Source organism: Stegostoma tigrinum, chromosome 23 (assembly GCF_030684315.1).
Source record: "Stegostoma tigrinum isolate sSteTig4 chromosome 23, sSteTig4.hap1, whole genome shotgun sequence".
Taxonomy (NCBI): domain Eukaryota; kingdom Metazoa; phylum Chordata; class Chondrichthyes; order Orectolobiformes; family Stegostomatidae; genus Stegostoma; species Stegostoma tigrinum.
In genome coordinates, this window is record NC_081376.1 from 51043886 (window position 1) to 51056353 (window position 12468).

At 42.6% G+C, this 12468-nt stretch overlaps 1 protein-coding gene across 3 annotated transcripts in view; it reads right to left on the minus strand.

Annotated features, from left to right (window-relative positions):
- snx29 (sorting nexin 29) overlaps window positions 1-12468 on the minus strand; it is a 443022-nt gene that overhangs the window by 372630 nt on the left and 57924 nt on the right. For 2 of the 3 annotated variants that reach the window (XM_059654176.1, XM_059654178.1), the window contains exons 8-10: window positions 9047-9148; window positions 4937-5372; window positions 381-505 (exon numbers count right to left, since the gene is read on the minus strand). In XM_059654176.1, the coding sequence (XP_059510159.1) occupies window positions 381-505; window positions 4937-5372; window positions 9047-9148 (663 nt within the window). The remainder of the gene's footprint in view (window positions 1-380; window positions 506-4936; window positions 5373-9046; window positions 9149-12468) is intronic. The other variant, XM_059654177.1, reaches the window with a different exon arrangement.

Sequence of the window (12468 nt, forward strand, 5' to 3'; positions counted from 1 at the left end):
AAGTGCAAAAACAATATGAAGAAAATGTGAGTGCAGAGCTAGTAGGAACTGCAGATGCTGGAGAGTCTGAGATAACAAGGTGTACAGCTGGATGAATGCAGCAGGCCAAGCAGCATCAGAGAAGCAGGAAGCTGACGTTTTGGGCCTAGACCCTTTCTTCAGAAAACTGAAGAAAACATTTCTGAAGCAGGGTCGAGGCCCAAAACATCAGCCTTCCAGCTCCTCTGATGCTGCTTGGCCTGCTGTATTCATCCAGTTCTACACCTTGTTATTTCAAAATGTGAGTGCAGTTTGCCTTTGTGTGTAATACTTTAGTGAGGCACCAGGGGGTGCTAAAGGTAAAGAAAGAAGAAGCATAAGCTTCCACATACAGTACCTACCAGACTGAGAATAGGAACCAACTGCCAATACTGGAAAAAGAATGTCAGAACTGTCATTGTCATTTAGGACTTGAAGGGTATTCCAGCTGGACATTTGAGAGACGGATAAGTTTTGCACAAGAGATCTGCAGGATTAAAAATAGGCAATATGATTACTACAGAGAATTAACTCGGATTACATAGAACACACATCACAGACACAAGCCATTCGTTCCAACCAGTCCATGTCAGTGTTTATGCTCAAAACAAGCCAATTTCTATCTTTGTTATCTCAATCTACCATCATAATCATCATCTTTGCCATGTTTATCCAGTGTCCATTTAAATGCATGCTATAAACTTAGAATTCCCACATTTCTATACAACAAAATAAATGACTTATTTTATAAACGGTTAGTTGCTTTTCTATTGTTCCCAAACTTGGAAACAAAGAGGGTGGCACAGTGGCTCAGTGGTTAGCACTGCAGCCTCACAGCACCAGGGACCCAGGTTCGATTCCAGCCTCGGGTAACTGTCTGTGCGGAGTTTGCACGTTCTCCCCGTGTCTGTGTGGGTTTCCTTCGGGTGCTCCGGTTTCCTCCCACAGTCCAAAGATGTGCAGGCTAGGTGGATTGGCCATGCTAAATTGCCCATTGTGTTCAGGGATGTGTAATTTATAGGGGGATGGGCCTGGGTGGGATGCTCCAAGGGGCGGTGTGGACTTGTTGGGCCGAAGGGCCTGTTTCCATACTGTCGGGAATCGAATCTAAAAAAAAATGCACAAAATAGGTGCAGAAGTAGGCCATTTGGCCCTTCACACCTATACCACCATTCAATACGATTATGGCTGATCATGCAGTCTCAGTATCCCATTCCTGTCTTCTCTCCGTAACCCAAGACCCTCCAGCTGCAAGGCCACATCCAGCTCCCTCTTGAATATATCTAATGAACTGGGCCCAACAGCTTCCTGTGGGAGAAAATTCCACAAGTTCAAACTCTCGGAATGAAGAAATTCTTCCTTATCTCACTGCAGAACGGCCTACCCCTTAATCTGAGATTGTGACCTCTTGCCCTGGACTTCCCCAACAGTAGAAACATTCTTGTCACATCTAACTTGTCCAGTCCTATCAGAATTTTGTATGTTTCTGTGAAATACCCACCTCATTCTTCTAAATTTCAGCAAATACAAGCCCAGAAGATCTCGTCTTTCGTCGTACACCAATCCTGCCATCCCGAGAATCAGTCTGGTGAACATTCGCTTGACTCCCTCAATAGCAAGAATGACCTTGCTCAGACTAGGAGATCAAAACTACACACAATACTCAAGGTGTAGCCTCACCAAGGTCCTGTATGACCGCACCAGGTTTTTATCAGTGTGTTTTTTTTAGAAAAGCTGTACCAGTCACAAGATGTGATAACAAGATATAGAGCTGTTTGAACACAGCAGGCCAAGCAGCAGAGGAGTAGGAAAGCTGAAATTTTTTTTCTGAAGGTCTCGACCCAAAATGTCAGCTTTCCTGCTCCTATGATGCTGCTTGGCCTGCTGTGTTCATCCAGCTCTATATCTTGTCATCTCAGATTCTCCGGCTTCGGCAGTACCTACTATCTCCGCAGTCACAAGATGTTGTGAGTACCAGAGGTGTTGCAAGCCTCAGTAAAGGATTCCTGACTAACTTTCTCTAAAATCTCTCTGGATATTGTTTCTTCCTGCCTGTAAGAATCTGCGTTTGAATCTACCATTTTGCCAAAGGGTATATTTAAGTGGTGTTACTGTACTGGACCTGGTAATTAATAGTAGTTGCTCTTTGGGTTAAGTTTTCCATAAGTTGTTATTCTAAGTTCCGCTTTCCTTTGGTTGTGTTTTAACTGTAGCATTTAAATATATTGTGTTTTGCTAAAAGCCAAGTGGTTTGACCAGTTGTATCACACCTAGAACACCCACTTCACATCTACCTTTAAAGAAAGGACAAGTTAGGGTCTAGCTACATTCTTAAAATATTTTGAGGGGGTCTGACCTGGTCCATGACAAATTTGCAAGTCTTTGCACAAAATTATAGAAGATTTCAACGAAGTAGACAATGAAGAACGCTGCTATTTGAGGGGAAGAGCAAATCTAGGTGTTATTAACATAAGATAGTCACCAATAAATTAGACAGGGAATTCACAAGAAACCCCTTCATCACAGAATCTTCATTAAGTGTCCCTTAATTTGAGGATCATAACTATTCAGAGTGTTCTCACTGGAAAGTGACTTCAGCACATGTAAAGAACCACATTTGAGAACCTTGGGGCACAGTGTCCTTACCTTGATCAAATGATCTGGGTTCATGTCCCACCTAACTCAGAGGGATGTTGTGACATGTCCCAATTAGTTGATTAGAAAGTCCTTTCTTTAAACTAAAAAAAACTTCACCTCCTTAAAGGTTCTCAACTGCTTTTTAATTGAACTTTGTTCTTTTGATTTTTCCCTGAGCATGAAGGGACAGGTAGGGCATGATTTTCTTCTCCCGATGTTGTGAGAAGGGATACCAATTGGGTGAGTTTCCTGAAAGAGGTAATAAGTGCTGGGTGAGAAGATACATGGGCAATCTTCTCAACTCACTACCAATTGTGGGCCTTATTGAATAATTAGGGTGGCCCAATTCTGCTTCTATATCTTATGGGCTAATTCATTAGATTTTAAGTCAGAAGGAGAAACAGAATTCTGATAATTGTATAAATTAAGGTTCAGTGAAGAATTAAGATATGCTTAATGATAGTGCTAATAACAGCTAAGAAACTCCAAAAACTGGCACAGAGTTACACACAGCTATAGATGCATTGCGCCTGCTTTCCATATACTGTGCAGCAGAATGATACTGCAGTGAATGGAGTAAGTCATGAAAAATATTTCTGCCGATATACACAATTATTATTTAAAAATCAGGGGAAAACCCTGATATATTTATAAATTCTAACTAAACCTACATAATTTATGGATGGATATCCCAAATTGCAACAACCTTAATTCTTTCTCAATAGAATTTATCACCATCAATCTGACATTTCAAATATCCTCTGCAAGAAAAAGGCCAAAGGCAAAATTTCATGATTACTAGTTCGAAAAGTTAAAATTCTGACAGTAAATACTTACAGTACAGCTAACACACAAGGTTTTTCTACGCTGTACTGTTCAGTGTAGGACACATTTTTGTGCCCAAGACAAAGAATGTGTGAGGAAGTGTAGAAAAATCAACCACTTGAACCTTTTGATGATTTTGACTCACTGTCTGCCACTTCCTAACCGTTCATTAGCCAAGACAGTATAGTTTCCACAATTCTACATACTTTCAGTATTGCAAACAGTCACTTCTGTGGAACCTCAATGAATGTGCTCTGTAAGTCCAAATAATTAACACCTATAGGCACGTTTTATCTACCATAACAGTTGCACCATCAAAAAATGTAACTTACTAATTGTTGCATTCTCTATGGGTAATACCTCCATCAATCAGTATCCACTTGACACCAATTCAGATATTCTTTTCTCATTCAGAACAACTGTTTACCCGCTTACATTCGCATTCTTGTGAATTGTTCTGATCAGTAACAGGTGAGAAGTTTGATAAAATCCGTCTTTAGTTCAGCAATTCTTAAGTTTTGTGCTGCTAAACAGCTATTTACATACTTCTTAATAAAATATCTCTGGCCTCAAATTCCAAATTTAATTGTTCAATTCCCACAATCATTCCATGATTTTCCCAATTAAACAAATGGGAAAAATAGAACAGTAAATGTAATCGACTCACTGGGGTCACAAGTTCAAGGATAAGGGGTTTTAGGACTGAGATTAGGAAATTTCTTCACCCAAAGTGGTTAACATGTGGAATTCACTACCTCCAAAGTGGTTAAGGCCAAAACATGACACATTTTCAAGAAAGAGGTAGATACAATTGTTGTGGCTGAAGGGATCAAGGGATATTGTGCAGGCAGGTAGGGTATTGGTGGAAATGATGGTTGGCAGGGATTACGGTATTGAGCTTGATGATCAGCCATGGTCATATTTAATGTGGAGCAGACTTGAGTCATCAAATGGCCAACTCCTGCTCCTATCCACTATGTTTCGATGTGTCTGAAGAGGCAAGAATATGTGAAAAGAAAATACCTGCATTATTAGCTGACAAAAATAGATAAAAGGTCATCAAAATACTTTGTTTAGATATCTACTATTGAGTAGTATGACATTCTAGTAGAATGTAAGGAAGGAGTTCAAGTGCCCCAGAATCTATTGTCCCCAGCTCCATCTCTTATTTTATTCTTCACAGGCTGACACCACATTAAAAAGCGACCTTGTGTTCATATCTTTTGAGGATATGTGTATCTGTTTCTCTCAAATAATGTTTCATCAATTGCATTAATTCATAGCCGTGAAAATGATTGGAGGCCTCCAACAAGACTACGAAAATCAGCACAAGAGAAATGCTAACTGTAATCAAAGGTAATTCTCATCAATTACATTTTGAAAAAAGGAAAAAATGTGCCATATTTAGCTTTAAAAACAAACTGGCAAAGGAAACATTCTAATTTTAAACACTCACTGTTCAGAATCAGGTCTGCCCTCTTCATTCTCTCTACTTTGAGAGATCTTTTGGTATATGTGCTCTCGATCTACATCTTCATCTTCATCATCGTCGTCATCATCATCAATACTTTTCATATCTAGCTTCTTGTGACTGGAATCACCATTAAGGCAAACGTCCACAGTTTTCAAGAAACTGCTGTGGAATTGCTTTTCATTTGAATCTGGGTTTCTATTCAAATCTGGACTAAAAGAAGCTAAAATCATGGAGGAATCTATGGCTGAAGAAACAGCTGAAGAGGATCTTTCTGAATTTTCCTCAGAGCTTTCTCTTGTTAAATCTGAAGTTTTCACTTGCTCGGCAGAGCTTTGCTCCTCCTCCTCATTGTCTCCATCAAATGAGATGATATTTGGCACCATTTTCTTTTTTTTCTTTTCTCTTTTACTTTTTCCATCTATTGAAGAAAAAAGAAATCCAGAATTAATTGAGTAATGATTGAGTCATAATTCCACATCAAACAGATGCTCACCTGCGCATCTGTTAATGTGGTATACTGTGTCCGCTGTTCCCAATTTGGCTTTCTCTACATCAGAGAAATACAACGGAGGCTTGGGGACTGTTTTGTGGAACGCCTACAATCGGTTCACAACAAACAACTGCACCTCCGAGTCATGAACCATTTCAACTACCCGTCCCACTCTCTGAACGACATGTCAATCCTGGGCCTCCTGCAGTGCCACAACGATGCCACCCGAAGGTTGCAGGAACAACAACTCATATTCCGCTTGGGAACCCTGCAGCCCAATGGTATCAATGCGCGTTTCACAAGCTTCAAAATGTCCCCTCCCCCTACCGCATCTCAAAACCAGCCCAGCTGGTCCCTGCCTCCCTAACCTGTCCTTCCTCCCACCTATCCCCTCCTCCCACTTCAAGCCCCACCCCCATCTCCTACCTACTAACCTCATCCCACCCCCTTGACCTGTCCGTACTCCCTGGGCTGACCTATCACCTCCCTAACTCACCACCTCCACTTACCTTTCCTGGCTCCATCCCCGCCTCTTTGACTTGTCTTCTTCTCTATCCATCTTCTATCCACCTCTCCCTCTCTCCCTATTTATTTCAGAACTCCCTTCCCCTCCCCCATTTCTAAAGGAGGGTCTAGGCCCGAAACGTCAGCCTTCCTGCTCCTCTGATGCTGCTGGGCCTGCTGTGTTCACCAAACTGTATACCTTGTTATCTCAGATTCTCCAGCATTGATAGTTCCTACTATCTCCAGAATTAATTGGCACGTTTTAGCACTGTAAGAAAGAAGTACTATGACTGAAGTTAATCTGTTTTGTTTTAATTACTCATTTTGATTATATTTTGTGTCACTAAATACCTCAGGAGTTTTTCCTCAAAGTGCCAAAGTTTTACTGCAACACAGATATATCCACATGAAATGCTTCAAAATGCACTCACTTCTTCCAGATAATTTCACATAAAATTGTCCAAATGAGTGAAACTGAAACTTTCTATGGACTGTTGTCATTGGGGTGTTGTTATTTGTGGGAATATATCAATCATTTTTAAATAAAACATGATGGACATATTTAAGTAGATGGCAGATTATTTAAAATTAGGACATTTGGTTTCTGATCAGGAAGATATCAATGGACTGCACCTAGGATTAACAGTGGCAAACAGAACTCAATCTAGAATCAGATTTGAGGAAATAAATAATAGAAGGAAGAGTAAAGCATTGAACTGCACGTTCATGGTTCCATGAAGATACCAGGACAGAGAGATTAGGTATTTAAGAAGGCAAGTGGTATACTTTCCATTACTGGCCGAAGCATACTGTACAAAAGCATAACATGTAAGAACAAGTAAGTTATGCCAGAACTGTATTAAACACTAGTTAGACCACAGCTGGAGTACTACTAACATCTTGATATCATCACAACAAAGGAATGATGTGTGTACAGAGGATTTTCATGAGGTTGTTGCCTGAAATAGATGATATTAGGAAGGAGGCAAGAATGAATTGGCTGAGATTGTTTTCTTTGGAACAGAGACAGCAGATGGGAGAATTACTTGAAGTATATAAAACTATCAGGAACCTCGATACAGTGACAAGGGAGCAGTTCTCAGAAAGCTTGTGATTTCAAATAAGCATGTTGGATTATAACCTGGTTTTGTATGACTTCTGGCTTTTCCATCCCAGTCCACCTTCACATCACCCTTAAGAGCAAGAAAAGTCAATAATCAAATGGCACAGAATTAAAGTAATTTTTCATTAACCGTGGCAATTAAGTGTTCTTTTTCATCCAGAAGGTAGTGCTCACTGCCTGAAAAGGTCAGAGAGACGGAAACCCTCACTGCATTTAAAACATCCTTTTTTAGGTACTTGATACACAATAATCTACACATTTTCAAGGAAGATGTGGATGGCAAGATTAATCTGAATAAACACATTTTGGTCAGCAGAGAACACTGAACCAAATGGCTTCCATTTGTGCTATCAAGTTTCTTATTTATTTTGTTAAACAGATTAAAATTTGCCCTGGAGTACAAATTACACTGTCCTTTCAATTCCAAAACCTTTAACCGACAGCTCTGCTTCAGATTCAAGTACTTTATTTACACATTCCTCTTTGAAACCTTCACCATTCCCTAAGTTCGCGGGTAAAGTGACATCAGGTAAGTGGGAGGCTCTCAAAAAAGTGTGGTAACTAGAGTTCAGAGTTGTTATGTTCCTGTTAGAGTGAAAGGTAAGGTTGGTAGGATTAGTGAACAGTGGATGAATAAAGATATTGAGGTTTCTTGTTAGGAATGAACAAAGAATCATATATTAGATATTGACAAAGAGGTTCAAATGAATCTTTTGAACAATACAAAGAGGGCATTCTTAAGATGGAGATCAGGAAAGCAAAGAGGAGATATGAGATAGCCTTGGCAGATTAGGTTAAGGATAATCCAAAGAGATTCTACAAGCACATTAAAAGCAAAAGAGAGAGAGCAGGGCCCCTTAAATATCAATGAGGTTGTTTTGTGGTGAACCTCAGGAAATGGGAAGGTATTAAATGAAGATTTTGCATTTTTTTTCTGTTGAGAAAGAAATGGAGGCTAGAGAACTCGTGAGAAAGAAACAACGATGTTTTGAAACAGTTCACATTATAGCAGAAGTACTGAAGGTATTAGAAAATATAAAAGTGGATAAATCTCCAGGAACTGAACTAGCGTATCCTAGAACAACTTGGGAAGTGAGAAAGGAAATTGCAGGACCCCTTTCAGAAATATTTGCATTGTCTATAACTACAGGTGAGATGCTGGATGACTAGAGGATGGCTAATGTTGTGCCTTTGTTTAAGGAGGGATCTGAGAAGAAGCCTGGGAATTATAAACCGATGAGTCTGACTTCGGTGATGGGTAAGTTGTTGGAAGTGATTCTGAAAGACAGGATTTATATGCATTTGGAGAGGCAAGGAGTGATTAGGGATAGTCAGTCTGGTTTTGAGAGAGGGAAATGATGTCTCACAAATGAAGATTGTTGAGGACAGAGGGGTAGACATTGTTTACTTAGATTTTAGTAACACTTTTGACAAGGTTCCGCATGGTGGACTAATTAGTAAAGTCAGATCACATGGGATTCAGGGTGAGTTTGCCAACTAGAAACAAAGGTGGCTTAACGGCAGGAGACAGAGTAATGGAGGAGGGTTGTCTTTCGGACTGGAAGCCTGTTACCAGCAGTATTCCAGAGGGATCAGAGATGGGTCTACTTTTGTTTGTCATTTATACAAATTATTATTTATAGATATTAGGTGAGAAAACAGAAGGCATGGTAAGTAAGTTTACAAATGACATCAAAATTGGTGAGATAGCGGATTGTGAAGAAGGTTATCCAAGGTTACAAAAGAGATGTCGATCAATTGGGCCAATGGGCTGAGGAGTGGCCGGTGGAGTTTAATTTGGATAAATGTGAGGTCTTGCATTTTGGCAAAACAAACAAGGGCAGGACTTAGACAACTAAAAGGAGGTCCTTGATAGTATTGTAGAACAAAGAGGTATAAGTGTTCAGGCACATAATTCCTTGAAGTTTGCATCACGTGTAGACAGGGTGGTTAAGAAGGTGTTTAGCAAACTTGCCTTCATTACTCAGACCTTTGAGTCTAAGAGCTGGGGCGTCATGAGGTTGTACAGGACATTGGTGAGGCCTCTTCTGCAGTTCTGCGTCCACTTTTAGTCGCCCTGTTATGGGAACAATATTAATAAGGAGAGGGTTCAGAAACGACTTATCTGGATGTTGAGGGAATAGAGGGTTTGAGTTATAAGTACAGGCTGGGACTTCTTTCGCTGCAACGTAGGAGGTTGAGGGGTGACCTTATAGAAGTTTATGAAAGCATGAGGGATATCGATAAGGTGAATGGCTTGTGTCTTTTCCCCAGTGTGGGGGATTTTAAGACTAGGGGTACATTTTTAAGATGAGAGGAGAAAAATTTAATAAAGGCCTGAAGGGCAACTTTTTTTTTAAAAAGAAAGTGGTTCATGTGTGGCATCAACTTCCACAAGTGATGGACGCGGGTACAGCTGCAACATTTGAAAGACATTTGGAGGGAAATGGGCCAGATGCAGGCAGCTGGGGCTAGTTTATTACGATTACAGTCATATGGATGGACTAGTTGAACTGAAGGATCTGATTCCATACTGTGTGACTCTAAGTGTTTTTTTTAAAGCTTCTCCACTTTTTCCGCATTTTATCCTTCCTAAGTGACCATACAAGCATTTTATTTTATGCTTAAGTTAGCTTTGCTGCAACATAAACGAAATTCTTTCTCCAGTAGTTACCAGCTGACTAAGTGATCATTTTCCATGCTCCAAACTGGCATCAAAGCTTGCAATCACAACATCGAGGTTCAAAGCACCTGTTACTTTCTCTCCAGTTTTAATGTAATCATCTGTCCCTCTCAATCAAACTTAGAATAAATCCTTGTCCATCTATTGTGTCTTAAACTGGAAAAAATATGCATATTTTTGTATTCTTTCATCCAACACTTCAACCTTAATTATTTGTAGTGTACACCTGCAGAAACATAATTAAACCAGCAATGTGCATCACACACATGAACTTATAGGTAACAGCTCAGCAGGGTGCAGTGGTTATGTTGCTGGATGAGAATCCTGAAGATCAAGTTAAATCACACCAAGGCAGTCTGAAAATGTGAAGTCAACTGAAGGCCAAGAGAACTTGACAGAAGGTACAACGGAAGGTTTTACAGAGGTTTCAGACAAGGTTTCCAAGAATGTTTCAAGGGACAAGGGAGTTCACGTATGTCACCTGTCAATCTTTACAGCTGGAAATGAAGATCCGGGATTCCACTTGAAGAGCACAGAATTACTGGCCATGTCATTTAAAGAAGTCATGCCATCGAAATCACCCAAAGATTTTTTTGTAGCCTTTTTTAGATATTGTTTTCTTTTAAACCACATTCTGTATATACTTCCAGCGAGTTTTGAGAAGATGTGTAGCTCAGGTTGAGGTTCTGGATGTGAGTTTGCTCGCTGAGCTGGAAGGATAGTTTTCAGATGTTTTGCCACCTTTTTTTATTTGAAAAAAATATACTTTATTCATAGAATGTACAAAAAATAAAACATTTATACACCTACCCAGTCATGCAAGCCACTCCGGGTTACCCAGGGGGCACGTACACCAACTAAAGGAAAAAACAAAACAGAGAGAAAAAAAAGCAAAGCAAAGAAACCGCCCCGGCAGTTGTCACCCCGCACAGTCCCAGTTGGCCCCCGACCAGGTGGGGAAGGCGCCAGCTGGGCCCAGTTACCAGGCAGGGTTCTTTTTCCTATTCTGGACGAGGGGGTTCATACGGTGGTCTTTCCCCACCGCGCCTTGGCGGCGGCTGCCCCAAGCTTTAGCGCGTCCCTAAGCACGTAGTCCTGGACCTTGGAGTGCGCCAGTCTGCAACACTCGGTCAGGGTCAGTTCTTTCAGCTGGCAGACCAGCAAGTTGCGGGCAGACCAAAGAGCGTCTTTCATCACATTGACGGTCCTCCAGGCGCAGTTGATGTTGGTCTCGGTGTGCGTCCCCGGAAACAGCCCGTACAGCACGGAGTCCCACGTCACGGAGCTGCTCGGGACAAACCTCAACAAATACCACTGCATCCCCCTTAAGACCTCCTGCGCATAGGCACACTCCAGAAGGAGGTGATCGACAGTCTCGTCCCCCCCGCAGCCACCTCGAGGGCAGCGTGCGGTGGTGCAGAGATTCCGGGCATGCATAAATGATCTCACTGGCAGAGCCCCTCTCACCGCCAGCCAAGCAATGTCTTTGTGCTTGTTTGAAAGTTCTGGCGATGAGGCATTCTGCCAAACGACTTCGGCAGTCTGCGTGGGGAACCACACGACGGGATCCACCCTTTCCTTTTCCCAAAGGGTCCCGAGGATACTACGTGCTGACCACTGCCTGACGGCCTTGTGGTCAAAGGTGTTTCCTTTCAAAAATTTCTCCACGAAGGACAGGTGGTACGGAACGGTCCAACTACTCGGAGCGTTCCGCGGCAATGAGGCCAGGCCCATCCTTCGCAACACCGGGGACAGGTAGAACCTCAGTAAGTAGTGACACTTGGTGTTTGCGTACTGAGGATCTACGCACAGCTTGATGCAGCCGCACACCAAGGTAGCCGTCAGGGCGAGGGTGGCGTTCGGTACGCCCTTTCCCCCATTTTCCAGGTCTTTGTACATGGTGTCCCTGCGGATCCGGTCCATCCTCGACCCCCAAATGAAGTGGAAGATGGCCCGGGTGACCGCAGCGGCGCAGGTCCAGGGAATAGGCCAGGCCTGCGCCACATACAACAGTACCGAAAGCCCCTCGCACCTGACAACCAGGTTCTTACCCGCGATGGAGGGGGACCGGAGCGTCCACCTGCCCAGCTTCTGCTTCAATTTGGTGATACGCTCCTCCCAAGTCTTACTGCACGCCCCAGCTCCACCAAACCAAACATCCAGCACCTTCAGACAGTCTGTCCTGACTGTGAAGGGGATGAAGGAGCGGTTGTCCCAGTTCCCGAAGAACATGACCTCGCTCTTACCCCTATTGACTTTGGCACCCGAGGCCAGTTCAAACTGGCCGCAGATGTCCAATAGTCTACTCACCGACCGACGATCAGTGCAGAAGACGGCAACATCGTCCATGTACAGAGAGGTCTTGACCTGAAAGCCTCCGCTGCCTGGGATAGTCACGCCCTTCAGGCTCACGTCCTTCCTGATGGAGGCGGCGAAGGGCTCCACACAGCACACGAACAAGGCAGGAGAGAGCGGGCAGCCCTGCCTGACTCCAGATCGAACAGGAAAACTGTCTAATTCCCACCCGTTGATCGAGACTGCGCTAACGATGTTGGCGTAGAGCAGCCGGATCCAATTGCGGATGCCCTCCCCGAACCCCAATTTGGAGAGGACGTACCTCATGTAAGCATGAGAGACCCTGTCGAAAGCCTTCTCCTGGTCCAGGCTGACAAGGCAGGTGTCCACCCGCCTGTCCTGTACGTAAGTGATCGTAT